Genomic DNA, 27588 nt, shown 5'->3' on the forward strand with positions numbered 1-27588 from the left:
AGCGCATGGAACCGGAGAAGGGGAATGAGTTCCTGTATTCGTCTACTTTCGCCGGGATCATCCTGAACAGCTATCGCCCCACATAAAAGACGCGCGGAATTCGATTCTTTTTCTAGCATGTCGTCAGAAAGGCTCATCCACGCTGGAGGTAGCCTCTCTGCCCTGGTCGCAGCCTCGGAAGCGCGAGCGCAGCTCTTGAATAACAGATATTTGACAACTATACACATGAAAGATTGCTGTGTGAGGCGGGCGACGCCAGCAATCCGAGCTGTTTGGGTGCTCCATCTCCCGGCGTCAATCCGCCGCCGCGTTGCTGCATCCCGCCGCGAGGCTACCCAGTCCCCAGAATCCGGAAGATGACTCCGAGGCAGATCTATGGCGAGCGATGCAGATACCGCCACAAGGGGAAAGACGGAGAAAGGGTGCATGTCGATACATACATATACGTATGCATATTTATTTGCGTGCAGTTGGGCGAGGGGGACGCTAATGTTGTAGGCAGTGTATGCAGACGACGTCTCGGTTTCCAAACTTAATCGAAGTGTAGCGTTTTGAATACCGGAGAATCAACGGAACTGCAGCGCACTGTCCAGCACGGCAACCAGATACATAGAAGCATGTTAGAAGCGAGCTGTTGAATCCTCGCCGCCGAGACGTGGAATGCAACGAACTCGCAATACACGCGTCGGGGAGCACGCACAATTAATGACTTGACGCATGCGAAGACGTGCCTCGAAGGCCTCACACTGCAAGAAAGAGGGCACCGGTTCTCATCACGACTCTCCAGGGTTTCTGTGGCGTCTCTCTCCTCAACCTCCCTCCCCCCGTGTCTCCAGGCCTATCGAACGCTGTCCCTCTCTCTGCCAGTTTCCGCGGCATCGAGTCCGTCTCCGAAGTGGCTGATAGATAACGCGGTACCGCCCTCCCTTCCAGCCGGCGAGAAGCCAGCGCCTCTCGTTTTCCGTGCATCTGCTGTCTTTCCCGCGCTCGCCTGCTTCCGCTTCGATGCGCGGCGTCCCTCGCCTCGAGGGTCGGAAGCGTGCTTTCTTTCTTGTCAAGCTGCCGGGCTGCAAACGAAACACGCCGGTGGCTGATGCGCGAGCTGAAACTCGACGCCGCGCGAGGGGCTCGACGTCGCTTCTCGCTCGCTGGATGAGCCGGCGCGCTTTACTGCGTCTTCTTCTCCTCAACTCCCACGCCGTAAAGGTTCTTCTTGCGCTGCTGCAGCATGTGGTTATACAGCAAGAAGCTGCCCGGAATGCAGGCGAGGAGAATGAGGATGTAGATAAAGTGCAGATTCACTTCGAAGTTGAGCATGTTGGGCATCGGGACTGGGTAGTGCGCAAACAGAGGCAGCTGCAGCGTGGACAGCCCGTTCAGCATGCAGAGGACTTCGCTCGTAATCCCCAGCGGATACAGAAAAGTAAATCCTGAACAAGCGCACACGCAAACCAAAACAGACATCAAACACGCGCCTCACACACGCAGCAGCACACTACCATACACATGCACAGCTACATCTTCCCCGTATATATATATATATATTATTTAGAAATTTCGTGGACATGCCTATATATATGAGGACAGGGACAGGTCGACAGATGTGTATTTGCATATACGACGGGCATGCATGCATGCATCGGCATACGTGAATTCACAGGCATGTATGATGCCGCGAGGCGAGCTCAAGAGAATGAAGCAAGCACCTTGGAAGCAAGAGCGCAGACAGCGGAAAAAAATTAAAGAAGAAAGTGCGCACCTGAGTAGCGCAGCCACCTGAGGACCATGGGAACTTCGGTCTTCACCTTGACCGCTGCCAGCGCCCCTTCGTCGCCGAATGCCTTCTTCGTTTCGGCGAAGTAGATGCACTGAAGGAGCTCTTGCGCGGCGAAGAACGGATACCTGAAAACACACAAATCGCAGAGCGCGTAGGGCTTCATCTCTCGTTGAAGCTGCGGTGCTTCATCCCTCATCCGCATATAGATACATATATATATATATATATATATATATATATATATATATATATTAAACACTATATATATACATATAGGTACAAATAGAAATTGACGAGTTGTTTTGCAGGCCAGTTGTCGTTTCTTTTTTGCTTGGCCTGGCTTCGTCTACTGCCTTTGAGTCTCTATGTCTGCTGTCTACGCTCCGCGCGCGTCCTTCTTTTTTATTCTTCGCTGGCGATTGGCGCGCTCTGCTCACCGCAGGAGCTCCGCGAGGCACCACGCGCCGATGAGGTTGAAGAAGGCGACCGTGTTGTACGAAATCGGGACGTAGCGGAAGAGGAACAAGACGAGTTGCAGGCGCGAGAAGACCTAGAGAGACACAGACAGCAACCCCGGAAAAAAGTACAATTCCACCTCGTGCGGGCGACGCCTCACAGCGCCGCGAGCTGAGGCGATCGCGCAAGACGTTCCGCGTCCCTCCTCCTCGGAGCCTTAATGGAAAGTCTGGAGTTCGTTCTGATCCCAAACGCGACAGCGACCCAAGCGGTCTTCGCGGGCGCTGCACTAGCTGCGCTCGCCCCTGCGCAGCTCATAGCGCGTACTGCGGGTGAGCGCTCTCTAGCACCGACTCTTCTCCAACTTTTTTTCCTCTCGCGCGTTCGCGTACCTGCATGAACGTGGTCACGACTCCACTGTGCACGATGCCGACGACCGCGTGGAGGATTTCCATCGCCTGCATCGTTTGTGCGACGATCAGCGGGCCCTCGATCGCGCGGTAGAGCGCTGGCGCGCTGGAGCTCCAGGCCAGGAGACTCGACTTCTCCAAGCAGAATCGCAGAAAGTGGAAAAAGACGTACCCCCACGCAGCCGTCGCGAAGCAGTTGTACAGGAAAAGATACAGATGACTCGTCAGCGACGGCCGCCGCGCGCCGCGCACCAGCTTGGGTTCCGGCGGAGGCGACGCGGGCGCGTTGGGCTCCGCGGCCGCGGCCGGGGTGACAGAGGGGACGGAGGGCGCAACGGCTGCCATGGGGACGGAGAGACTTGGGGACAGGGGGAAGGGAGACTGCAACCGCTTCTCTCTTCGAGAAAAGGCCTCCTTCGCGGCTCAGAAAGGCGCAGGACTAGGGCTGTCAGCGCCTGCGACAAAGGAGGGCGAACGAACCGGGTGCCTCGCGAAACACAGACAAGGCGAGGTTCGCGCGGAGTGACGCAGACGACAGCGGCGTGCGAGTTAATAAGACGGCGGCAGGCACGGTGCGCAGAATGGACACGTGAGAAAACCCAAGTTCTCGTGACGGCCCACGTGGATTTACAGAAGGTATCTCTTGAGCCAGGGAGAGGGGGCCCGGTGGAAGACCAGGTGACGGGAAAACGGACGAAAAAGACGCACACGCGGGAGGGGGACAACAAACAGAAAAATGAAGACTAGGCGAAGGACTGACGCCGCAAAAAACGAGACCGAGACCGGAGGCACCCGTGCGCCTGTTCGACGAAGAAAAGTGTTGCAGAGCAAAACACGAATACACAGACGGAGCTGGAAAGAAGGAAGAACGGGAGGACGTGGCAGCTGAGGAAAGCAAATCAAAAAAACTGGGAAAAGACGAACCTCCTGCCACTATATTCTGTCTTCTGTTAGAGAGACTGGGCGGCAGATCCAAAAACGCGGAAAAGAGTAAGGGTTGACCGGAACGAAGCGTTGCGTCGAACTCAAGCAAACGCGATCGAAAAGAGCAAAGAGGTGTGTGCTGCGAAGAGAAGAGCGAGAAAGACAAGAAAACAAAAACCGGCAGTCCAGCGTCCTTGCCCCCGCTCGCATGACGGGTAACCGGTTTTGCGCACGACGCCGGTGTATGCACACCTCAAACGCCCTTCGTTGTAGCATGTTTATGCGATTTCCACTGCTTTTTGCTCCAAGAAAGGCACGAGAAGCAATTGCACTTCGTTGCCCTCGTATGCTCTGGGCTGAAAGAAAGATCGAAACCAAGGTGAAGCGAAGCAAAGCGGTTGGTACAGAGACGCTGGCTTCGGTGTCTTTTTCAGAGGGGACGAAGAGACACAAAGGGGGCAAGAGACACCGGCCGCTGCTGCACCCTGTACGGACTGACAGATCTCCCGCTTAGAGGCCTCAGCGCGGAAAAAAAGCCTGTGCAGGGTATTGGCAAGCCTGGAGACCAGATTGCAGTTACGCAGACGCGTTTACCTGGGTGCAAGTGTCTTTCCCTCTTCACGTTTTTTCTGAATGCCGATCAGCGGCGGAGTCGCACACCGAGACTGCGCAAAGCTCTTCTTTGAGGCACCATAGTAAGACCACAAGGACCTGAATGTACATTCCGTCTCTGTCTATTTCTGCAAACCGATAATCTTCCTGGAACGCTGTCTTCATTCTAGAGCGGAGGGCTATGTCGCCGACACGGAGAAAACAGACATATGCGAGCTCCCATGTATAGGTGTATATTTGAATGTGTATAGTACATATTGATGTACATTATAGATATATACATCATTTTTTGTGAGCGAGCACCGCATATTGCGTCGTACAGCAGCCAACGTACCCAGCCATTCGCGCTGTGTGTCACGGGTAGGCGGCGAGTTCCCTATTCTTATCCGTAGACCTCTGTTTCGTCTCTCCTACTAAGCTGTCTACCGGAGTACAAAGGGCAGGTGCGGAGAGAGCAAGAAACTGGAAATCGGTTCATTCGCGCGCGGTCCGAAGGTGAAGAAAGCCTTGTCCTGTGCTATAGCTACTGCATCCCGCGTGGAGCCGCCTTTTCACTGCAGTAGGAAAAAATCGTCGTTTCTCGTCCAAGGCAGGAATTGTATTTTTGTAGTGACACATGCACGCCATTCCAGACACTTGATCCATATATAGATGAAATATAAATCTATAAGCTATATATATATATATATATATATAAAGGCCAGGGCGACCGCGAGTTTGCTAGCCTGGTATTTGATCCGCGGAAGTCGTGGTTGCTGCTGGCCAGCAGAGACTGCAGCTGTCTTCCCGTAGCTCTGCCGGAGCTCTTTTCCGCAAAACGTTCCTCTGCACCATTCGCGGTACTTGTGTCTATCACGGCGTGAGGCTTTGGTGCCGATGAGCGGGGGATGAGACGACGAACGAAAGGAACGCCATCGCTTGCCTCGGAAGTTAAGCAACGAGGATGGACGCCCTTTCGCTCAGGGCGGCGCGACCGGAGGCAGGGTACCCACACGTCCCGGTTTTTGATCTAAATGAAAAAAGCGACGGCGGATGCTTGTCTCGCAGGGAGATCGGTGGGGCAGTGTCTCTCCGCTGTCGACCCTGGCCAAGGCCCAAACTAACATGGGAGGAAGAGACACCTTCACGCGGCCTTTACTCGGCATTTTATCGCGTCTTTACACATGCATGGACGTTGCATTTCTCGGCCCTGAAGCGCATTCTCTCAGACAGTGTGGTAATACCCAGAGAAGAGGCTAATACCGGGCACGGGTGTGGGTGGACCCGAATGCGTACGGCCAATACTCCTGTCTCCGCTGACGCATGCCAGAAAAAGCCAAGCATCGCGAAAAACTTGAACTAATTCATAAGTATACATAGATTCACGTACATGCGCAGATGGTTGCTAACGGAAGTGGTTGCTGGCACTGCTCCAGTGGAGACAAGGACCGGTGCGGAGTCCTCGACTCGTCTTCTCGCCTTTTTCTGCGTGTGTTGGACTTCGAATGCGAATGCTTCCACACCTCGCCAGTTTCTGTTGCTTCGACAGAGCGAACAAGTCCCATTCTCTGTGTCTCTCTCCTTGTCAGGCTTCGCCCGATTCTTTCTTGTACTCGGAGGCCTTCTTGTTGAGGAGGTCTTGGACCGAGCCCATGAGCCTTTTGAACGATTTTCTGTCTAGGCACGCGACCTTGCAGAGGCCCTGTGCGATGACGTTCGCCGCGCGCGGTTCATCGTTGATGAGCGCGAGCTCACCGAAGTAGTCACCAGCCTGAAAAACAGCAAAAAACAAGACGCGGAAACCTGTGAGTGCTGCGCCCGCTACAAAAGGAGACAGAGCAGCAAATGGTGAGCCGGCGCATCCGCTGCAAACCAAAAAACGAGAGGCCCTCGCGGGGGCATTCCCGTCTCAGCAGCTTCACACGGTCTAGGTAGTGTTCGATTGGTCGTCGTGCATTAACTTGTCTCTGCCCTTGCGATAGAGTCGTCGCACAATTCTCCTCACGCAGGTCAACCCTGCGGTGTCTTCCCAGCAAAGGGAGAGCCTTCCGCGAAGGAAAGCGCAAACGCCTCCGGTAGCTTAAGGAGATGCAGCTCGACTGCGCTAGAACAGCGACAGGGGGCTTTCAGCCCGCGAAGCTCTACAGAGACACGTTATGTACGACTTCTAGTGGAAAACCCAATACAAAAACGAAAGTTGCCCGTCGCGCGGACCCGTCCACGGCTCGCGACATAGCCAACGGCGAAGCTTGCTTCCGCGGGGCGCGAAGAACAGCCAAGAAGCAACAGCAGAGACTGGGTGTATATCTATAAATAAATATAGAGATATATGTATCCGTATACACAACAGATGTATCCTAAACGACGTCCCCGCGCCTCCAGCGTCGAAGCGCTCTGCCTTCAGTAACGCGAGAGGGTCTCTACGTTGATCCCCAGTATATCTCGCCTATCAGATACATATACGTATATATATTTTTATAAGTAAGTACATATACAAGATCATCTGTGTACTCAATTCCATATATATAAATACGTATGTGTATATGCGAGGTTGTGGCATTCGTTTGTGAGCCAAGCAGCCCAGGGTGCTTGGAGCTTGGTGCGTGCCGGACCTGATATCTCTTGACTTCGATGGCAGGCTGGTCGGGGCCAAAGGCCTTGGTGGCAACGGCGCTGCCTTCCTCGACGATGTAGAAGACGTCACCGGGTTCGCCCTGTCGGACGATGAACGCGCCGTCGGTGAAGAATTCGGTTCGGAGTGCGTCAGCGACTTTGCCGCGCTCGTAGGCATCCATGTTGTCGAGCAAGTGCACGCTCTGCAGGAAGGAGTCGTACATGGCGCGGCGCTTCGTGGCGGCGTCTTTCACAATCGCGTTGAACGTGTCGCGGCCGAGCTCCCACAGCACGCAGGCGCTGACACTCAGTACTGTCGCCGCGCGCGGGGCGTTGTAGAGCAGCGCGAGCTCGCCAAACGCGTCGCCCGCTCCAACTGCCTTCACAACCTTCTCCTCGCCGTCGATCTTCTTGAGACACTGCAGCTCCCCGCTCTCCACTACGTACAGACACTCGCCGTCGTCGCCCTCCACGATCAAACGCGTCCCCCCCTCGATGCGCGTCTCCTTCATCGCCAGAATCACCGTCGCCAGGTCGCGGTCCTCCAGCCGATTAAACAAAAAGGACTGGCGCAAAATCCGCTGCGAAAAAAAAACCAGACACAAAACAAAAAGTGCCGCGGTGGGGGAGGGGGGGGGGGGATTAGAGGGGGCGCAGTATGAGGGGCTGGGAGGGAGGAGGGCGAAGGGGCGCTTTGAAGCTGAGCACGTACGATGCTTGGGTTCCTGGGCCTCGTGCGAGGCCCAGGAGCCACGCCTTACTGGAAAAGACCTTCTAGAGATGCATTTGTGCCTGCAAGCCGCTCCAGCGCCGATATATAAGTATACGCATACATATATATATATATATATCTTTAGGTTTAAGTATGTATACAACTATCAATATGTATATATACAGATGTAGACAATTCTATATGTATTAGCGTGTGAACGCGGCGTCAAAGGGCGTAGGTGCGAGGCAAGACACACGACGCGCTCGCGACAAGAGCGGAGGCCGGCTGGCGACAACGCACCCGCACCTCGAACGATGCGTGACACAACAGTGAATACGAGCCTGCGGCCAAAAGCCTCTCTCTGCGGAGCTTCGCGACACCTTTTATTCTGTCTCATTTATGGACGTGAGCGTACTGACTGACACGCCCAGACTCGGCGATCGGACTGCCTTAGGCCATGCAATGTTGGCGGTTGGGAGTAGCTTAAGCTCTCTCTGAGTTTTGTTAGTAAAACACTACCAGTTAACTTTTGTTCACGTTCGTTTATAATTCCTAGAGAATATCAACCCCTAAACAGAGGCTGGACGCGGCGTCCACGATCGAGGACGTGTGACGAAAAGCCAAGACGCCGAGGGAGAGACGGGCGGATCCATGCTGATAGGCCTACGCCCAGACTCCATGTGTACCCGCACCTACGCATATACATACAAATACTTATAGACATGTATGTGTATATGTATTGAGTTCCTGTTGACACATATGGACAGCTAGTTTTTCGCGTTGTACGCGTTATTTTTCTTCTGCATTCTCGGGTAGCATCGCCCCGTGAGGACGCGGCGTGGACACGCTGCTCGCGTCTCGCGTTTGTGTCGCCTACCTCGAGCTTGGTTTTCTGTTCCTCGTCTTTTTCGTAGACAGGGGCGACAAAGTTTTTCTTCTTGTTCCATTCGCCGTAGACTTCGGCCGAGACCGAGCAGCGCATCTTGTTCAGGTTTTTGAACCGGGCTGTGAGCGCCTCGTCCTCTTCTTCGTCCATGGTGCCATCGTCGTGGTCGTCGTCGGACTCCTCAGACTCGTCGTGTGCGTGCGTCTCCTCCGTGCTGTGGTTGGTTTCCTTCTCCAGCTTCTTCAGCTGCTCGCGCAAGAGGCTGATCTGCTGCCTGAGTTCCTCCGTCTCGTTCGGCCCGCTGGACGCCCCTGAAGGAGATCAAGAGACAGAAATCAAACACACCCGGGAGACGACGCAAGGAGACGGTTCAGGTGCGAAGACTGACTCGAGGGAGCACGCGGCAGGAGAGTGGAACTGCCCACGCGAAGCTGCGGCAAGCCGCTGAACAGAGCTTCACACCGAAGGCCCCAACGGCGCGATTTCGGAGTCTCCGATTGCGCCGGCCGCCGTCATGAATTGTATCCGTGATAAGCGAGTTGGGAACACAGGACGACCTCCACGAAAGGTCCATCTGCTCAAGGAGAATGGTTAGGCCGGATTTCATCCACACAGACTCCACGGCTACCTCACACACCGTCGGGGAGAGTGGAATCTCGAGACCCTCCCTTGCGGAATGGCACTGTAAAAGAACTTGTGCGTGAAACGGTAAACGAGAGCTGAAATCTTCCAAATCGTTATTCGCTGGTGGCGCTCGCTAGGCGCCCCAGGTTGATGATGCGTGCGAAGGCGGGCGGTGAAGCCCAGGCAGCGTTCGCAGAACGCACACATGCGCATTCCTTAGGAGCCGGATCGACTCTCGAGGGCCTCAGACGAGGTGCGTTTTACCTGCAACTGGGTCAGGAATGCCGGCTCTTTGGCAGAGCCTTGAAATCATGAACGTCACTGGGTCGTCGGGGTGCTCCAGGAGCACCTCAACGACCAGACCCTCAAGAACAGGGTTCAGCTTGGTGTTGATGTATTCTTGATACGCTGTTGTGGCGCCCGCCATGGTTCCAAAACGTGATTTTAGAGAGAGGAGGACGAATGCGCGGACTGACGGTTTCAAGCACAAAGATCCGCGCACAAACCGTGAGCGAAGAAATCCGCGAGGCGCTCAGCGGACTGGGAATACACCAAACTGGCGCTTACGATAAATACCGTAAATACGAACTGTTATAGAAGATGCGACTGAATAGGGAGGGAGACAAATAGCGGGTCTGTGTAGCAGAGTGTCGTCTGCAGATTCCGTTCGTTGTCTACTCAGCTGCACCACCGATTGCACGTGGGCTGAACAATCGAGATCAGCCAAACTAAAGTACAGGGACCACTTGGATCTTCGCGGCTGCCGCGTTCGACTGCGCTGCCGTTCTGTGGCGTTCGACTTTCTTTTCCTTGTGTTCCCCGGTGCCAACGTTTAGGGACGCCTGCTCGGCGCAGACCGTGGCATATGCACCGCGTCAAGGCGTGTCTGTTTAGAAAGGATCCTGCTTTCAGCGTACCGGCGACCGGTGACTTTCGCTACTACTGTTGTCTGTAGTGCCGCGTTTCTCGTCCGCAGTCCCCCGAAGAAAGCTGAAAACCAAGTTACTCAGATGCGGAGAAATGTGGGGCCAGCAGCGCGCGTAGCAGGCTCCCCGCAGTCCGCCCTCTCACGGAAACAGGAGAGTCGGCAAGCGCGGACTGCATGTGAAAATGCAAACCTTCGTCGCTCAATCCAGAAACCGTGATTCATCGATGGAAGCTCATGCGAGTGTGCTCACCGCCCTCTGTGCCGGTACGTGAGAAAAAAGTCTCGACTTGTGCAGTGCTCTCTCGCGCAACGGCAGCTTCGTTTTGACCCGAAATTCAGTACAGCCACCTCCTCCCCCGCCCCAAGAGAGAGTTTGGCAACCTTGATGAAAGCTATCTATGGTGTTCTGATACGTGTCTAATAGAAGCCGGAAAGCATCAAAAACATCTGGACATTCCAGATGGGTCGAAGCGTGCGCATATAAGGCCGGAACGACACGAATTCAAACTGAGCGGTAGAAAAGGAACCCAAAACCTCGAGCTACAGAGTTCCCACGCGGCTTATCAAAGGCGTAGGCATTTTCCGCACTTACCAAGGACTCTTCAGCGCAGGAGGGCCCCACAACTAAAGGCAGCAGACATGGTATTGCTTTGATGCCGACATGGACGACACCCACCCACACGAAGCAAGACAGACACTGCCTGATCAAACCCGTTTCCTCTTGGACCCGTTATTGTTTTCGTACAGATACATAAACCGACGTCCTGCCGGCAGCCAGCTCATACCAAATTAGACACTGTGTACAACTACGTCTGTACAGCGTTCCGGCAACGAACTCTTGCCGAACGCGGCCTACGCGAACTGCCGCAAATCTGGAGCCAAACTGTTTCACAGAAATAAAGTGAAGGGTGCACTGCACGTCAATAATTCATCTAGGGAGGGCATGCGCAGCGCGGGCCTCAGGAGCCGCGTTGCTTGCTCGAGATCTCTGACATCGGAAAGCGTTCCGAATTCTACATGTGAGCACTATTCGTTCCGGGCGTCGGTTCCTAACGGTTGATGGAGCACCAATCCTTCTCAACACCACCGCAGCGCGAGCCACACATCCCGTCAGTAGGGTGTCTGCACGCCGCCGACGACCGCGAACCTTTTTGCGCGAACTCCACATTTCTTTTGTGGTGAGGTTGAGCGGCGAGGTCAGAATACCGGGCGCGAAGGGCGAACTGAGTCGTTTCGCGCTGCTGCACCGAATGTACACTTTACATGCTCCGCGCCTACCCCCGGATTCCGCCCCGAGGGGCATGCGTCGGTTTGTGTGCGGTTGCGACGTACAGGTCTGCCGTACCTCTCGCACCCGACTGACATCCGCATTACCTTCCTTACATTCCCTTGTGTCTGTCTGCATAGATGGAGGACGTATGGATGTGCGTATATGTGTCCTGAATTGAGTTTCCAGTACTGCGTGTAGCCGTTTCATCGGAGAGTGTACTGCGCGGGGACATTCCGTTATTTCTTTCCTCGTAGTGGCCCCGGACACTCTACTGCGCCTTCTTAGTTTCGCACGACCTGTAAACCTCACGGACGGATCTGTTCCCTGCGGAAAGAATTGGTCTTGCCGGCCTTTGGCGCCGCGTGTCAGGTTTTGGCTTGAAAACGTTGAAAAGTTTTCCGCACAAAAAGTTTCTTGGGAGACTTGGCGAAGGGTTCGCCGCGAAAAACAACGCATGCCACTGAGTACCATGCATAGAAAGAAGACGTACACCGCGGAATCGGAACGGGGCGAATGTACCATATGCATACTAACGCGCCGATACGACGACGAACTTGAGGCGTTTTTCCACAAGAGGCCGCCACCCGACTCGACATTTGCGCAAAACACAGACCCTGCTGGATGAGCCGTCGTTCTGCACAAATCTCTCAGTTTTTATTATTCCCTCCTACACACAGCGCAAAGCTAAACCCAAGTTCAACAAGGCAGGACGCGCGAGGCTCCTGGTGTATGTACACCTGTGGTGTACGTACAGCCGGAACGAGGACGGCAATTGCGCCTCTGGAGGAGACCGCGAGGGAGCGACCCGCAAAAAGAGAATTCTCGCCACGCGCGACTTAAAACAGGTGCGTGGATTTCCTCCTCCGTGACAGACACAACACCGCGGAAACAAAGAAAAAAAGGAGCAACGGGCTATACTCCGCAACACATATGCACTGCGGTATGACACAGCTTTCTGGGTATACATAGATACGTATGAATGCATGCTGATAATACGCTTGTATATATAGGCATATATATATACATATATGTATATGTACGCGAGCACCAGAAACAAGAAAAAACGATGTCTTTTCTGGCTGAAACAGGAAGAAGCGATGTTTTTTCAGCAAGACAAAGGACCCATCAATGGCGCAAGCTTTTTTGCAAAAATAATAACGAGTGCGCGTTGAACACGCCCTGCATGCACCGCAGACTCCTACACAAACCTCGCGATGCATCTGCGTTTGGCCCTATATATATATATATATATATGATATAAATAAATGTGGACAGTGGACCCGCAGGCCCCGTAGGCCTCGAGAGTCGTATCCTCGCTGCGCTCTGGTACTGCCCCCCTCTGGGAGCATCGCGTTCTCCGCTACTCTGAAAAAACTCCATGAACTTCGGCTCACGCCTCGGCTGACGACCGCATCGCAGCCCTCTCGCTGTCCCTGTTGCCTATACGCCAGCATCGGCGCCTCGGGCACAGACAGACGCCTATTCCCCGTTTCGCTCTTCCAATCCCTTTCCCGCCATGCCGCCACACAGGTACATGCACATACATGCATACGCAGATGCTCCCTGCATGCGGGCCTGCTTGACCAGTAGGTCACGTGTACAGATACATGTTGATACATATATATTCTATATATACTTTAGAAGACGTTTCCAGCAATGCTTTGTGTGAGCGGATTGCTCGCCCCTCTAAAGACCGTCTTTTAATAGAAACGAAAGAAGACAAGAGCATGCAGCAGAAGGCAGCAAAGAAGGCAAAGAAATAGAGTCTCGCAGCGCGAGGAGCAGATTAGAGAGAGCAAGACCGAGGGACCTCGCGTGCGCATCAGCAGCCACGCTCGAGGCCTCCGCCGGCAGGAAATGAACGGAACAGAAAAAAGAAGACTTGCCATGAAGCCGCAGCGTAGTCATACCAAATACATCCAGAGGAAGTTCCACAGGTCCACGTTGAAGACATAACAAGGAAAGCACAGACATTCACACAGGTATGTACATGCTTCTATCGTCTGCGAGAGCGAACAGAAGCGAGAAGGCTCTCCCGAACTGTGCATATCTTTGTGACAAATGAATCGTTTTCTGTTTTTCTCCCCTCCCGTGTTGCTTGCTTAGGCTCTCTTGTTGTTCGGCAAACCGCCCGGCGCCGCTCCTCCGTCCGGTCGCCGTTCATTCATCAAGTCGATCTCCTTGGCATTCTGAAACTTGTCCAGCTCTGAAGAGGAAAAGACAAAAGCGTTCGCAGACGAAGCCGAATATGCTCTAAGAGCAACCCTTCCTTATACGATTATTGAACGCGCCTTACTTTATCGTAACCAAGAAGCTATAACATCCAAAGTGGAACTACCTTATTTGGGTCTTACTACGAGCGAGGGAAAACTGCGGCAATCCGTGTGAGGCACCCCCGCACGCGCAGAAAGTCTCTCGAGGAATCCCGAGGCGTCAGTGGACATAGGACCACACAGCGAGAACAAAACAGAAGCTGGAAGCAAAGAAACGAAAAAGAGGGGGAGGAATCCGCAAGCAAACAACACAGGGGGCATTTAGTCTATGAACGAAGACAGCATGTCCGCACCACAGAACAGACACACATGCATGGGGGAGAGACGCGCAATCGCGGGTGAGGACACGCAAGCTAAACAGACAGACGCACGCAGAGAAAAGAAGGGACAAGAGCCTTACCGTTAACGATGCCTTCCCTGCCTTGAAGGAGAAGTCCGACGGGAATGCGGTGTCCAGGCGTGCAGCCCTTAAGTCGCACAATCAGCTCGTTCTCTTGTCTGCAAAAAAAAGGTAGATAGAAAAAGGTAAATGTATACAATGCAACATCTTTGGCTGTGTGCAGTTGTGCGTACTCTTTGCTGCGCCGATTAATCTATTTACGATTTGGCAGGCACACCTAAAGTGCCCACGGAGAAAAAGAAGGAGTGCCCGCCCCGTTCCTCGTCGACACGCGATCTTTCTCACCCCCCCCCCCCCCCCCCCCAGGCCGGAACTCGCGTTGCTCATGCGTGGCAAACCCTGATGCGAAAACGAAATATGAAAAGCAGTCTAGTTTTTTATCGACGCCCTACCTGAGCGTCTTGAAGACTCGCATGAGCCGCCCAACGGACTGAACCTTCTTCCGCAGCGCATCCGCGCGCTCCTTGGACATGCGCGTGTCGCCTCCTGAAAAGAGAACAAAAGAAGAAAGAATAACAAAAACGTGCTGCACTTCAATCGCAGAGAAGGGGCAAAGACGCAAAGAGCGAACACAACGCGCTGCAGCGATGCCATAGAAACGCGGTGAGAGACAAAGACTACACGGACAGAAAGAGAAGAACGAGGGACACGTGGCTGAGAGCTCACAAGCCTCAGAGCACGCAGAGAAGCAAGCAAAAAAAACGAAGCGAGAGCAGAAGCGAGAGACGCACCTCCGCTCTGCCGTTTCATGCTCGCATCGTCGGACGGGATGTGCGCCTTCATGAGGTTGATAACCTGTAACAAAGTCGAAATCACGAAAAAATCCGAACGTAAGGGCAACGCAAAGTTAAGCAGCCGCCAGATCCAGGAAAACAAAACCAACGAGCCCCTACACGGGAGAGAGGGCTACAGAACATCAATTACGTCTATGCATGCACGCATGCATGGGCACACGGGAGGGTCATTTCACTCGAGCGAGTTGCCGGGCTTTTAGACCGAAAACAATTTCTGGGCACTCTCGAATCCGCAAAAACTGGCTTTTCGTAGCTTTCCCTTGCTGACATCAGTCCCGTAAGAAAGGCGCGTCGCAAAGACGCACTCCGGCCTCGACTCGCCGAGGGCACCTGCATGCCGGCACACGTGCGCGTACTTCAGGCGGACACCCATGCATGAGCGTGAGCAAAAACGTGAACAAAGAAATATACAGTTACGTGAATGACTTCACTTTTTACTCACTTCGGGGGGGAGCTCGACGTCATCAACGTCTTCGTCGTCTTCTTCCTCATCGACGGAGGGATTCAGAATACCGTAGAGCATCTCAGTCACTGCAACGAACAAGAAAATATCTCAAATCGACTGAAAAAAGAGACAAAATACCCTGGCAAAGGGGCTTCCCGGATCTCCACACGTGGACCAACACTAAGCCCGAATGCACTGTATATTCAATAACAAATATATATATATATCTATGTATTTATGCTTTTGTGCGTATATCTGCGGCCACAACTATACGTATGGACGCACGGCTGTACAAACACGCGGGCATACTCAAAAACAGTGGAGATATCTGGGTCTCAAAAGAGAACACACACTCTCTCCTCCTGCGCCTCCCCGAGATAGACGACATCGAAGATTTACCCTTTTCTGAGACGAACGGAATTGACCAAGTGAAAACATCCATGAAGTTCGGGAGGTGATACGGATGCGGACTGAAGTTGAACTGCTGGATGTTGAGGGTGTTGTTCTGAAAACAAACGCATGCGCCGCCAAGAGCGAATGAATGCGAGGAAACATCCTTCGCGTTCGCGCTCACGAAAGCGGTGTCGAGGCCCCCGACAGACAGGCGATGCCTGAGTCCTTATGCGAGCTACACTCAGAGAGTTCGCCTCCGCAACGACACGTAAGGCGAGCTGAAAACAACGCCTGTCGTCGAACCGCCCGCTTTTCTCTCTCTCTGCACACCTCGAATTTGAGAACGGCGCCCTTGTTGTTGTACACGTCGCAGTAATTCGGCGCAGAGAAGATCGTGATGACCTGTGAAAAAAAAAGACCAGCAGAATCTCTCCACTGTGAGGCCTTCCGCTACCCTCGAGTTCAGCCTCGGAGCTCCCCACGCGCGTATGGCGTGTAGCCGCTGCATGCGCACGCCACAGCCTGGGCGGCGCCGCTTTCGCTCTTCGCGTCGTTCGCTGCCAAAAAGCCAGTGGCGAAGCGCCCTTACGCGCCTGTCTTACCGTCGGAAAACCCGTTTTCTGGTTCGTTTGATGCATCTTGTACCCCTCGAGCTGCGCTTCGTGCGCGCGCAGAACCGAGAGAAGACCGTTGCGATCGAGGAACTTGCTGGCCGCCGCGTAGCCGAAGAAAAAGCTGCAACCGCGAACGTCGTTCGGCGTAAAGCTGTCTGAGAAAAACGAGCGAGACGCGCACAGAGAGACGCACGCATGCGACACGGCTCTCTATTTTCTCGCTATTCAGGATACATACACAGATGGATCTACAGATAGAGCGATATGGACATGACAAAACTGCGGCGGAAAGGTCGCTCAGGCTGGAAAGCAGTCGCGCGAGAAAAGGAACTCCAAGCCTATGGCGCATGTCTGCACACGTGGATTGCTACTCAAAAACAAAAAAAACACACATTTCAGCAGGGACCCCTCCGTGGACAAAATAAAAACACGCAAGCTGCTTGACCGCTCGACGAGCTCCCAGGCAGACAAGATGCTAGCGATCTAATCGCCCGAGTCGCGAGTCGCGATTCGAGTTCACTTAAGGCAGGAAGATGCGATTCTCTCTCCGATTCACGAAAAGACAAGATTTTTACCTTCTGGACTCTGCGAACAGTCATCTTTGGAATCATCGAGCGGGTCGGCCCAGAGGAGATCGCAGAAGAGTCCGCCCCTCGGCGGTTCCTGGAAGCGGTTCACGCCGCCGATCTGACTCAGCTGGAAAAAAACAAAAGGAAATCGCGGCGTCCTTGTCTCAAAGAGACGCGCAAGAGACACGACGGTATGCAGTTGCGATCGGATACCTCCAGCTCAATCAAATCAGATCACGGCATGGAGCGCTACACAGCCCAGGCCGCCTTGTGAAGTGATTCGATTCTTCACGGCTGTTCCAATTACTATCTCGACGCGGGTTTCTTCCGCGCCCTCTGAGAAAACGTATTCCAAAAACCTTATCACCAGAAGACGGCCTCTGCGAAGTCGACAGCCGCAGGGCGCGCGCGGACACAGAACAGCGCCCGCACAGAGAGGAGAAAGGACTCCCGAATACCAGCTGGTGCATGCATGAACAGAAATCGCTCGACTCACAACTTTCAGCTCCGGACTGAGGCCGCCGTGAAGCGCCAGGAACTTGCCGTTGATCACAGCCGCCAGCGGCAACGCGTCGAATGCCTAAAGGGTGAGTAAAGCATGCCAAGTCGATGAAAGTCGGTGAAAGTGATCTGCTTGCACAGAGGACGCCTCCTCCAGACTGGTTTCGGAGTCCCGCAGCTGCTTATCTTCTTCTTCAGGACGAACATATATATATATATATACATATAAATCTGTTTGCATGTATATATATGTACGCATATACCAGTGATACGTATGTGTCTGCAGACAGGATGGGGTATCTGAACCTGTCTGCGAGTGGAGATGTCTGCCCGCCATAACCTCTCTGTGCGACACAGAGCCGCATACATATAAAAAAAAATATATAAATATATATATGAACACATATATAAATATACGTCTGTATAGACCTTTGGAGGTTGAGCCGTCTTCGCGTGTGCATACCTCCATGAAGGCGAAGTAAACGGTCATGTCGTATTTGCATTCGCATTCGTCGCGAAAGTTGAAGAAGGAAGTCATTTGGCGGCATTCGTGATTGCCTCGGAGGAGCCAGACTCGCGTCGGGTGATTCAGCTTGATGGCGTAGAGCAGAAGCAAGACTTCGATGGAGAACGAGCCGCGATCGACGTAGTCCCCCAAAAAGAGATACCTGAAAAACGAAGAAGCAGCACGCGGAATCCGCAGATATGACAAAGTGAGCGAAGAAACCCCAAGTCCACGCCCACGCGTCAAGAGCCAGGCTGCGCTCGCCTCGCAAAAGACGACGGAAACTGCGCCGTTGGCGCGCCCGTGCCTTGTCGCACACCTTCAGTTAATACACAAACATATATATATATATATATAAAGACAGAGAGGTTCATTCACGGATAGATATGCTGTGCTTGGAGTACGAAGCTTCGCGTGATTCGAGAAAACTCACTGAGTCGTGTCGGGATCGCCGCCGACGTCGAGGAGCTTGAGGAGGTCGTAGAACTGGCCGTGAATGTCTCCGACGACTGAAAAAAACGAATCCACAGTGAGAAAGCGAGGGGGCAGAGATAAGGAAGAAAGAAAGCAGTTCCGCGCAGGCGCAGAGCGAGCGGAGGAGGGTCGATCCCTGGAGCGTGAGGCAGCACGAGAGAGACAACTGACAAGCGGAGAGTTAATTAATCGCGCGGAAGACATAACGCAGCTGAGGCAAACCAAGAGGCCCAACAGCTGCGGTGAAGGAAAAAGCACTCAAAAGAAACATTGCAAAATGCGGAAGGGAACACAGGAGACGACGAATAAGAACAACGTGAAACGCGTCGGCACATAGGGGCCCACCGGAAGGAGAGAGGCAAAACGAGAAAAGAGAGAAGAAAGACACAAGTGATGCCAAAAAACCAGATATGATAGGAGAAACGGAGGGGGAAAAACCCCGAAAACACACCTGTGATAGGGTCGTTGAGTCGGAGGAGGTTCGGCTCGTTCGAGGTGATCTCTGTCACGCTCTTAATCAACTCCATGCAATCCTCCTTCGCGAGGCGTCCCTCCCGCTGCAGATGACTACGCAGCTCCTGAAAAGAAAAGAAAAAATTTAGACCAGGACGTATGAAGAGGAGAGAGGAAAGGAAGAAATGCAAAGAGCCGAAACGCGATCGGCTCATGAAGAGGAAACTCGAATACAGACACAAAACAAACACACATGAGGCAGAAGTCCTCATAGGACGCAGAAAACCGAGCCACATGCAGAACACGACACATGCCCATAGCTACCATAGGCAAACTAGAAGAGCAACATGAACCCGGCGTTAAGAAGCAAAATACGCAGTTTCATATCAACAAACATTTTAAAATGTAAATAAATGTATTCATGACAGAAGAAGACCAAGAGCTGACTGGTAGAATGTCACACGCGACCAGGTATAAGTAAAGAAGCAAAGTGCTTCAGTTCATTAAGCGGTCGAATTACTGTTTAGGGTTCACCACGCTTTGACACCATCTAGCATTACATAGATATCGAGTTATTCCCGCAGCAAGCACAAAGCCAAATACATGTGAACACGCAAGTGTATAAATAAAATACTAGTAAAGGTTAGTTTGATGGTATATATGTACATAGCCGCAGAGGAGTTCCGCAATAGACTAGAGGAAGAGCGTTTGAAGATGTGAGTCGGGTTGTGTTGAGAATTCCTACCTGCCAGTTGGGAGGGTTCGAAGGCCCGTTGGGGTAGAGCAGAGACTGTTTGAGAGGCTGCGCGGGCGGCGGCTGGATACTCGTGACCACGCGGTCATGAAGTGGATCTGCGAGCGGCTCCATATTTGCGAAAATTCCCCGAGAATTCAGACTTTTGCGGTTCCTCTGCACGCGAACGACGCGGAAGCGCGCGCCTCGCGCCGGCGCTACTCAGTGAGGTGCGGAGAACGGCGCGGCGGGCACACAGACGAACGCGCACTGCGGCAAGAAAGAGAAGAAACCAACCGAACAGAGGCCGACGCGCCGCGACCAGGGCCAGGCGAGCTGAGAAACCCAGGAAGGAGAGAAGGACGGACGAGAGAGGGATATCGAAGGAAAAAATCCCACGCTGCAGTCAGACGGTCCCCGGTGGAAAGGGCGGCAAATACGGAAAACACAGAAGCAGAGCAAAGCCGCGAAGCAAGAACGCCGCCCCTGACGAGCTCCGCCAGAAAAACAGGGGAACCGACCGGAGACAAACGGGCCCGCGCAGGGACGGAAACGCAGAGAAAGCAGCGGCAAAAGGGCTGGCGCCCGAAGGCCGGCGTTTACGAGGTGCGTGACGACCTGAGACGATCCTCTCTACTCTCTAGATTCAACGCAACCACGAGAACGCGGAGAGGAAGGACGACGGAGATGAAAGACAGTCGTAACGAGGCCGAAACGACGCTTCACGCAGTGGAAGAAAAAGCAGTTCTTGGACGAGAGATGTAGCGGAAAAAGCGAGTTGGGAAGACCTGAGACGGTCAGGCGGCACTGCCAGAAGTCTTCAGTCTTCAGAGGAAGAAGAAGTCAACTTCGAAGCGTCGTCAGTTTTGGAGTCCTCCTTTCCCCACAACCAAGCCTCTTCTTTCCACGCCTACGTCGCAGATGGAGCTTTCCCTTTACTCCGTTTTCGAGTAAAGACGCTTAGACCTCTTTTCTTTCTACAAAGAACTCTCCTGATCTTCTCTCCTTCGTTCCAACGAGGGGAGGCGCTAGAAGTGAGCAGCGAAAGCCAAGACACACGAGGGACGACCCCACGCGGCAAAACCAGGCGCAGCGCGGAGCGGTTGCGCGCAACTGAAAAACGAGGGCAAGACAAGAGAGAGACAGTGAAAGGCTAGGCTCGGGAGTGAAGTGCGACAGGCGGAGAGACAGAAGACGGCGAAGAAGAGAGCAAACGAAGGCGAGGAAAGTCGCGGACAACGAGAATGCTCGTCGAAGAGACGAGCCCGACAGAGGAGCGGATAGGAAACCGACGCACCAGTAGAACGCAGATACGGAGAGAGAGAACTCTCAGCGCATACACGGAGAGGCGGTGGTGTGGGTGTCCTGTATACCGGAGGCAGATATACGGGTGACAGAAGAGGTCAGTCTGGCAGAAACAGGAAGAAAAAGGTGAGGGCCGGTCTCTCCAGTTTCGGGTTGCAAACACCAAGAAAGCGAAGAATAGATCTCGAGTCCAAAGAAGCGATGGATGGTGAGGACAAAGCGCGAAAGCAGAGGTCGTCTCTGCCTCAGAAAGAACGAGAAATAGATGGCAAGGCCTAGGGAGAAAGTTCTTGCCGAGGAAGCAGGCGAAAAGACTGCAAGGCGCCACTTAGCGGCCGTCTGTTTCTCCGAAGGCGTCCAGAAGAAGGAAAATGCTGAGCACGCTGGATGATTTTCAAAGGGGCGCGACATGCGAAGGAGCCCTTTCTCCCGGCAGAAGGCGGAGAAAATGGATACGACTGTGCGCGATATATGTAGCCTGCTGTTCCAAACAATGCGGCGCTGTTCCCTGTATTGAAGATTCACAGAACTGTTGCTATTTGCCGCGATCTTTTGGGAGCGCGCTGAAAAGGCGCGAACCGGGGTTTCTGGCTCAGCGGTACTATCGCCTGCGGAATTCCTTCTTTCCTCAAACTCACGAAGAGAGAGGAGCGAGAGCGCCACACCCTGACGCTCTACCGTCACGCAAACTCAAGGGCGCAAAACGGCGCGAACACATTCGCGTTGGGACACAGTTTTTGAAGAACGAGTGCAGCAAGAAATGCGCGCGTAAAAAGAGAAGAAAACGGGAAAAAAGCAAAGGCGACAGAGAGCAGAAGACGTTTGATGAAAGGCCAGGACGAAGAAAACCCAACGCCCCGCCCGCGCAGCAGGCGCGCGTGTCGGTCGCCTTTCCTTTTTGCTTTCTGTCGAGAGGGAACGGGCATCCGAGAGGCGGCGAGGCGCACAGACGTTGCTCAGGATAAATTCGCAGAAAATGATAATTTCTTAGAATGGAAACACCGTCACTGGCGGCGCGCGGCGGCTGCCTCCTTTATGCCTTTCTGCTGAAAAACGAGAACCTTGCGCCAGCGCGCAAACAGAAAATCAGAAACGCCAATCCTGCTTTCTCCAGCGCGATTCGTCAGCTAACCGTGATTCAAAGATGTACATCTCCGCCGGAACTTGCTCGGCGCGAACTGACAGAAAAGGGGTTTAGCCTTCTTTGGCGTTCCTTCCCAACTCCCTGGATAGAAGAGAAAATGTGATACGAGGCATTTGCTCGTCTGGAATCTGAGTTTTCCCAAAAACAAACCGGTGCCCGTGGAGGGCAACCCTCGGTGCTGGCCGAGCAGTAGGTGAGTGGCGGACGGCAACGCAAAAGAGGAGAAAAGAAAAAAGACGAACGCATCCACACCGGGGCCAAAACCCGTAGTCCCACAGATGAACGAGAATGGGGAGTGTTGTTGTTTCCGTACGCAGCCTCAAACGCTTCCCGTCGCAAGTCGCGGCAGCCTATTTGGGATGTGCAGATGTGTCTGCATTCCCCTGCAACTCTACGAACGGATTCCGGCGTTCGCAGGTCTACCACTGCTAAGCGATGAAACGACACACTGCAACGCGGGAATGTCAGAGGCTCGAGTGGACACCGGATCGTGACGGCCGCTAACCAGTAGCCGACAGAGCGACGGGCAGGAAGAATGCCGACGCAAAAACAAATGTGTGCATTGAAAGCTCTCCCAGGAATCCGCTCCTGGATTAGTGATATGCAGAAAGACGAAGACCGAACGAAGCCAGAGGTCAGCATTGTACAGGCCCACCCCTTGCGACTTCCGTGTCCCGTTTGACGCGCCTCGCAGTGAGTACGGATGTATGCTGAAGACCAGATCAGCCTCTACCGACGGCACAGTGTCGCCGCTCTTCTCTAGCCGAGCGAGAAAGCAGACGAAGCATGAGGAGTCTGAGAGAAGCACGGGTGAAACTGCATTAATCGGGTAGGCTGGATGTGCTCACAGAGAAGCGGCAAGGAAAGTCCTCGCTAAATGTGATGCAGAGTCCCCTCTTCCTACGAAAAGTGCTGTGGGCGCAGTGTACATACACTGCATTGTTGTTTTAGCAGATGAGTGAATTTCGAGTGTACGCACACCTGAAGCAGCCTGAGCATGAGGTAGAAGCGCGGGCCACACACTGTTTCCCTCACCCGTGCATGCTTCCTACTACAAAAACAGACTGATTTCCCATGCAGGTACGGTCTGCTGTTAATCACTCCACTGTTTTGTTCAGCTTGAAAACGATTTTCGTATTCCTCCACTTCACTCAGCAGCCGCTGACATCGGGATACGGTAAAGCAGTCCGAACACAGCCAACTAAGCCAGCAGAACAGCCCTGCTCGTTTATCTTCCATCACTCAGTGCCAGGGGACCGACCTTGACTCATGCAGATACGTTCTCTTCTCGCATACGTCAAAAATCTAGAAAAAGCAGTGGAAAATAGCTTGTAGAGGCTCCAGATGCCAGCATCTGGGCGGTAGAACGGCCATCAGATGCCGGCTGAATGATCGCGTCGTGCAGTACGAGGCCGAACGCAGCTGTTGGATCATTCTGTCGCGCGTTCTGAATAACAGGGGGTCTTCGGCCGGCCACTGACATGGACTTACCGGAGACAGAGCAGGTTCTGTAACGAAAATGGAAATGAGTTTTCGATCTGCCAATTGGCAGATCCGGGAATGCGGGAGCGAGGCAGACACACCTGCCGACGACGCGCGCATTGGCGTGACAGTCTTCGGGTGTTTCGTTTGCAATAAAAAAACCCGTCTGGAGCCTTTTCCCTCCGAAGAGGATCCGGAATTGCTGGGCGTCGTTACTTTATCCTCGAATAAGGCTCCATCCACACACATACAGACCTACGCGTACGTGTGTTGGCCGCTCCTTCCAGCTACAGCTGTCAAGGTTTCACCGGAGGCTGGGAGAAAGTCCCGGGCAAACGCCTTGGAACTACGAGCTTATTGTGTCTGCATGCCCTCCTGTATCCGAGGTTCTCAGACCGACTCCAACTCTGGAACCACGTCATTTTTCTTTTCCAGGTTTCTTCTGTCGCGATCAACCGTGTCTAGCGTAGCAGCGCAGTGACACGAGCATCTTTGCTTCGAAGACACTCTACCACCCTCTGTCGTGTTTCCCCTATCGCATTTCTTCTTGGCGCATGCCTCTCTGGAAAAAATTCATTCTCCGCTCGTTTTTGAGTGTATGTACAGTCAGTGAAGTATTTGTATCGAGTCACTTTCCATATGTATCCGTCCCGAGGAGCTTCTTGCACGCCTGTCTCAGGTCGCGCGATTATCGAGGCCCTCCGCGTTCTGTACTAGACGTCTTCAGACGTCCTTTTTTTGAGTTCGCCCTAGGCATTGCATAAAAGGTGTTTGCTTCTTTTTCTTTTTGTGTTTTCGAAGGCGCTGCCTCGCTCTTTCCCCGCCCGCCTTCGCCCCCCGCTTTTCTTTGTCGTCTACTCGTTGAGCCAGGTTTCTGCTGTCCGTGGACTTTCGCCTTGCCTATCGGGGCCCTCTCAGTCGTGTGTGACTTCCCTTTCTCTCATTTTTTGCGCTGCACTCCCGCTCATCCGTCTCGCCTCTCGGGCAACTGTGAGTCTCCGGTTAAACTGCGATTTCCCTTCTTGATCGCGCCTCTAGAACGGCGGAATCTCAACGTCCGTAGTGCCTTGAGGGAGCTGCATCCCCTGGCTGGATTCGCGGAGTTCCGTTATCTCATCCTTTCCGCCGCCTCGCGCATCTCCTGATTCTTCCCCTCGAACTCGTCGCTGTGTCTTATATCTCTCGTTCCGCTGTCTAGTCTCTTCTTTTCTTTCCGGTGTCTTTCTTGTTATGTTCGCCGTCCGATATCGTTTCTTGCCACGACTTCCTCTTCTGCGCTGTGAGCGGTCTATGCGCATCCTGTGTCCCTCTTTCGCTCTATCCCCGTCTCTCTCTCGCCTGTTTGGCTCGAAGCCCTTCAGAGTCCGATAGCGTTGCGCGGACAACTCGGGGATTCCAACAATGTGGCAAGATTATTTGTCGGAGTTTTCGGGCTTGCATGCGGAGGCAGAGCGCCTCCTCGCGGCTGAGGCGCAGGCCGCAGAGCCGCTCGAAGCGCGGCAGCATAAACTCGACGTCCTTCTCAAGAAAATGAAACGTAAGTGGTCGGTCGAGATCTCTAGTCTGCGGGGAAGGCTTCTCGATGAAGAGCATCCTCTTTTTACATCTTGTTGCTCTCTGCGCTTCACAGCAGCTGGTTTCTTCTGGGAACGTGCCCGTCTCGGTGACTGCCGCTTCCAGCTACGATGTGGCGGTTTTTTGTGCGGGGCAGCTTCTTTTCTGTTTCCATTCTCTCGCCGGCAGCCGGGGTGCGCCGCAGGCCCGGAGCGCTTCAGCCTTGTCTGCATGTTCGCCTCTACATGCTTTGTCTGTTCTGCGAAATGTCTCCACAGGATGCTTCTCCTCTCTCGACATGGAGGTCCGCTCGCTGCCGCGCCCCGAGAGGCAGCCCCTGGAGGCGTCGCTCACCACCTGCAGGCGGCAGTTCGAAGACATTCAACGAGGGTAAAAAAACGCGAGTGAATGGATTTGTAACAAACAGAGGGATACGAGGACAAACGGAGTGAGGCGACGAGGGCGCGTGCTGATTTCTTGGAAGCAGAGGCAAGAGCGAGGAACGCGACATGCGTTGAGGGCACCGGAAACGGCTAGAGTGGTGCTTTTGCTGGTAGCAGGGAGAGAGAAGAAGGAACAGATAGAGAGAAAAGCAAGAATAGGTAGAGACAGACAGGGCGAGGCAGAAATGACGAGACGGCGAGAAGCGCGAAGCCAAAGAAGAGGTCAGGAGCATCCAGAGAGAGAAGAGGGAAGTGTTTTCTTTGTCGAAGCGAGAAAGAAGTCGAGCGAAGAGAAAGGAAGTCGGTGGAGGGAGGAGGAAGGGACGAGCGGAACAAAGAGAAGTAGAGGGGAGGGAAAGGGAGAAGAGGCAGGCGCAAGCAGGACTTCAAGGGCGCTGTTTTAGGCCGTCGAATTATCAAAAGTGCCATTTCTCTGCGGGGATGTTTTGGCGTTGTCAAACCTCGGGCGGCAGCATGCTAGATGCTTCTACTGTTGCTGTATTGTGTCTTTCGTTTGTCTCCTGTTGCAGAGCGCTGTTGCTGGGAGGAGAAGGCCGCAGCCCCGGACAGGCGAACGCGCTGCGGCGGAACCAGAGTGCGCTCGACAAACTCCAGCGTGGAAACAGTCAGGTGAATGCTGTTGAGGCTGGCGGTCTTTCGGCGCAGCAGCCCCGCCATCCTCCTCTCCCCAAGATGCACTACAGAAGGCAGATGAGGACGTCAAGGAATCTGTTTTCCTGGATTTGCACGTTGGCTTTCGCGGCGGAACGCTCGCTTTCGATGCGCAGAGCGGGTATTGTGCCTAGTGGCGGGGGAGTTTCCTGGGGTGGGCAGTTTTCTAGTCTTATGTCCGCCTTGCGATGTCCTCTCACATTCGCCGAACGTCGAGGACTGGTTCGCCAAACCATTTCAGGGACTGTGCGTGCGCGTTTTCAGCTCGAGCAAAGCTGCCGGATCGCGGCGGAGGCAGAGAAAGTCGGCGAGGCCGCGCTCTGCTCGCTGTACGTACAGCGTGAGACGCTCTCGAGGACGATGACGCGAACCAAAGAAGTCCAGCGCAACATGGATGAAGCTGACACCGTTCTCACGAAAATGTCCAAGTGGTGGAATGGCATTTGGTGACGCAAAGAGAAAACGCCGATCGCCGCCGGCGCTCACTCCGCCAAACACCTTCTTTTTCGTGAAGCTTTTTCCTCGGTCAGCGACCCGGAAGGGAGAGGGAGCGAGCGAGAAAAGGGCAAACTGAACGCGAGGACCAAGATCGCCAGAAGGTCTGCCACGTGTGACTGAATCTGTTTTTGCGTCTGAGGAGACTTCGAGAGTGGACTGTAGCACAAGGGCGGAATGAGTGCGTGTGTGGCAGAGCGCTGCATCCCTTCCGTCGTGAGGAGGTGTTTGGTTTTTCGTGTCACCTTATTAGGGGAGAATCACGTCCTCGCGCTGCGTGGATTTGCACAGGGTCGAGGTGATGTCTCTCTTCGCCGTTTTTAAATTTTTAGTGTTTTATTTCTTTTTCTGGGTCTCCTGCGAGGGCGGTGGGCTCGCTCCACAGAGGTGGGTTCTCGCACGCACCGCGTCGTTCACGATGTTTACAAAAAGTTGAACAGATGCTCGACGGAGGTAAATGCAGAGCAACTCCAACGCAATTTAAGACCTCCAAGCACCTCCCCATTTTCTGCCGCAGAGGGAGGACAAACGTTCGTGGGGTCCGCGGGGAAAAGAGCTCGAGGCACAGTAAAGAAAGCGGTCGCCGGTTTGACGTGTTTCGGTTTATTGTCTTTTATTTTTATTTCTTTTTTCCGAGCCGTTTCTCGCAGAGTGCATGCGAGTGCGCGTCGGTCCCGGCTTCTCGTGTTTCCGTGCGCAGGTGTGAAGATCCAGTGAACAGGAAAGGAAATTTCTTGTAACCCCACACCGTTGCCGAAGTGGGAAATTTCAATTTGTCATTCACACAACACACCCTAGGGCGCCGTCGGCGTTACTTTGGCATCTTCGAGCATGCAGGTATATCTATCTACCTATATATGTATAGATATATTTATAAGCATGTGCGTGTTCGCGAGTCGAGCCCGACGAAGCGCATATATTTTTACTTCTGTATTGTACTGAACTCACTAACCGCAAAAGGAACTCGAACCCGGGAGCGGCTGTTTTCTTTTGTCACGCAACAATATTACTGAAGGTGCCGAGACTACATTGCACGGCCTAGCTATGCCCTGGATGTGATTAGTGCCGCATGTTTTTATCCCTAGCGCTCGAAGAGATTACCATCCGACCCCATCGAAGCCACTTCATGAGCTCACTTCCTCGAGCGA

General features: G+C 53.5%; 4 protein-coding genes across 4 annotated transcripts; 1 reads left to right on the forward strand and 3 right to left on the reverse strand.

Moving 5' to 3' along the window:
* Positions 1-1167: 1167 nt before the first annotated feature.
* Positions 1168-2988, reverse strand: BESB_072780 (protein tyrosine phosphatase family protein, ptpla protein; the record flags this gene model as incomplete). The annotated part of the gene is made up of 4 exons (XM_029365651.1): positions 1168-1430; positions 1760-1902; positions 2215-2327; positions 2626-2988. The coding sequence occupies 4 exons, from the start codon at positions 2986-2988 to the stop codon at positions 1168-1170; spliced, it is 882 nt and encodes a 293-aa protein (XP_029218135.1).
* A 2755-nt stretch (positions 2989-5743) lies between these two features.
* Positions 5744-9420, reverse strand: BESB_072790 (cyclic nucleotide-binding domain-containing protein; the record flags this gene model as incomplete). The annotated part of the gene is made up of 4 exons (XM_029365652.1): positions 5744-5929; positions 6771-7352; positions 8361-8680; positions 9258-9420. 4 exons carry the CDS (start codon positions 9418-9420, stop codon positions 5744-5746), a joined length of 1251 nt encoding a protein of 416 aa, XP_029218136.1.
* Positions 9421-13293: 3873 nt separating this feature from the next.
* BESB_072800 (protein phosphatase 2B catalytic subunit, calcineurin family phosphatse superfamily protein) lies at positions 13294-19480 on the reverse strand (the record flags this gene model as incomplete). The annotated part of the gene is made up of 14 exons (XM_029365653.1): positions 13294-13397; positions 13865-13962; positions 14257-14350; positions 14596-14659; positions 15101-15189; positions 15503-15608; positions 15827-15898; positions 16099-16265; positions 16686-16806; positions 17176-17259; positions 17644-17848; positions 18119-18194; positions 18611-18737; positions 19358-19480. 14 exons carry the CDS (start codon positions 19478-19480, stop codon positions 13294-13296), a joined length of 1530 nt encoding a protein of 509 aa, XP_029218137.1.
* A 5197-nt stretch (positions 19481-24677) lies between these two features.
* Positions 24678-26395, forward strand: BESB_072810 (uncharacterized protein; the record flags this gene model as incomplete). The annotated part of the gene is made up of 4 exons (XM_029365654.1): positions 24678-24813; positions 25109-25220; positions 25804-25903; positions 26210-26395. The coding sequence occupies 4 exons, from the start codon at positions 24678-24680 to the stop codon at positions 26393-26395; spliced, it is 534 nt and encodes a 177-aa protein (XP_029218138.1).
* Positions 26396-27588: the final 1193 nt, after the last annotated feature.

This window comes from Besnoitia besnoiti (assembly GCF_002563875.1).
Source record: "Besnoitia besnoiti strain Bb-Ger1 chromosome Unknown contig00007, whole genome shotgun sequence".
Taxonomy (NCBI): domain Eukaryota; phylum Apicomplexa; class Conoidasida; order Eucoccidiorida; family Sarcocystidae; genus Besnoitia; species Besnoitia besnoiti.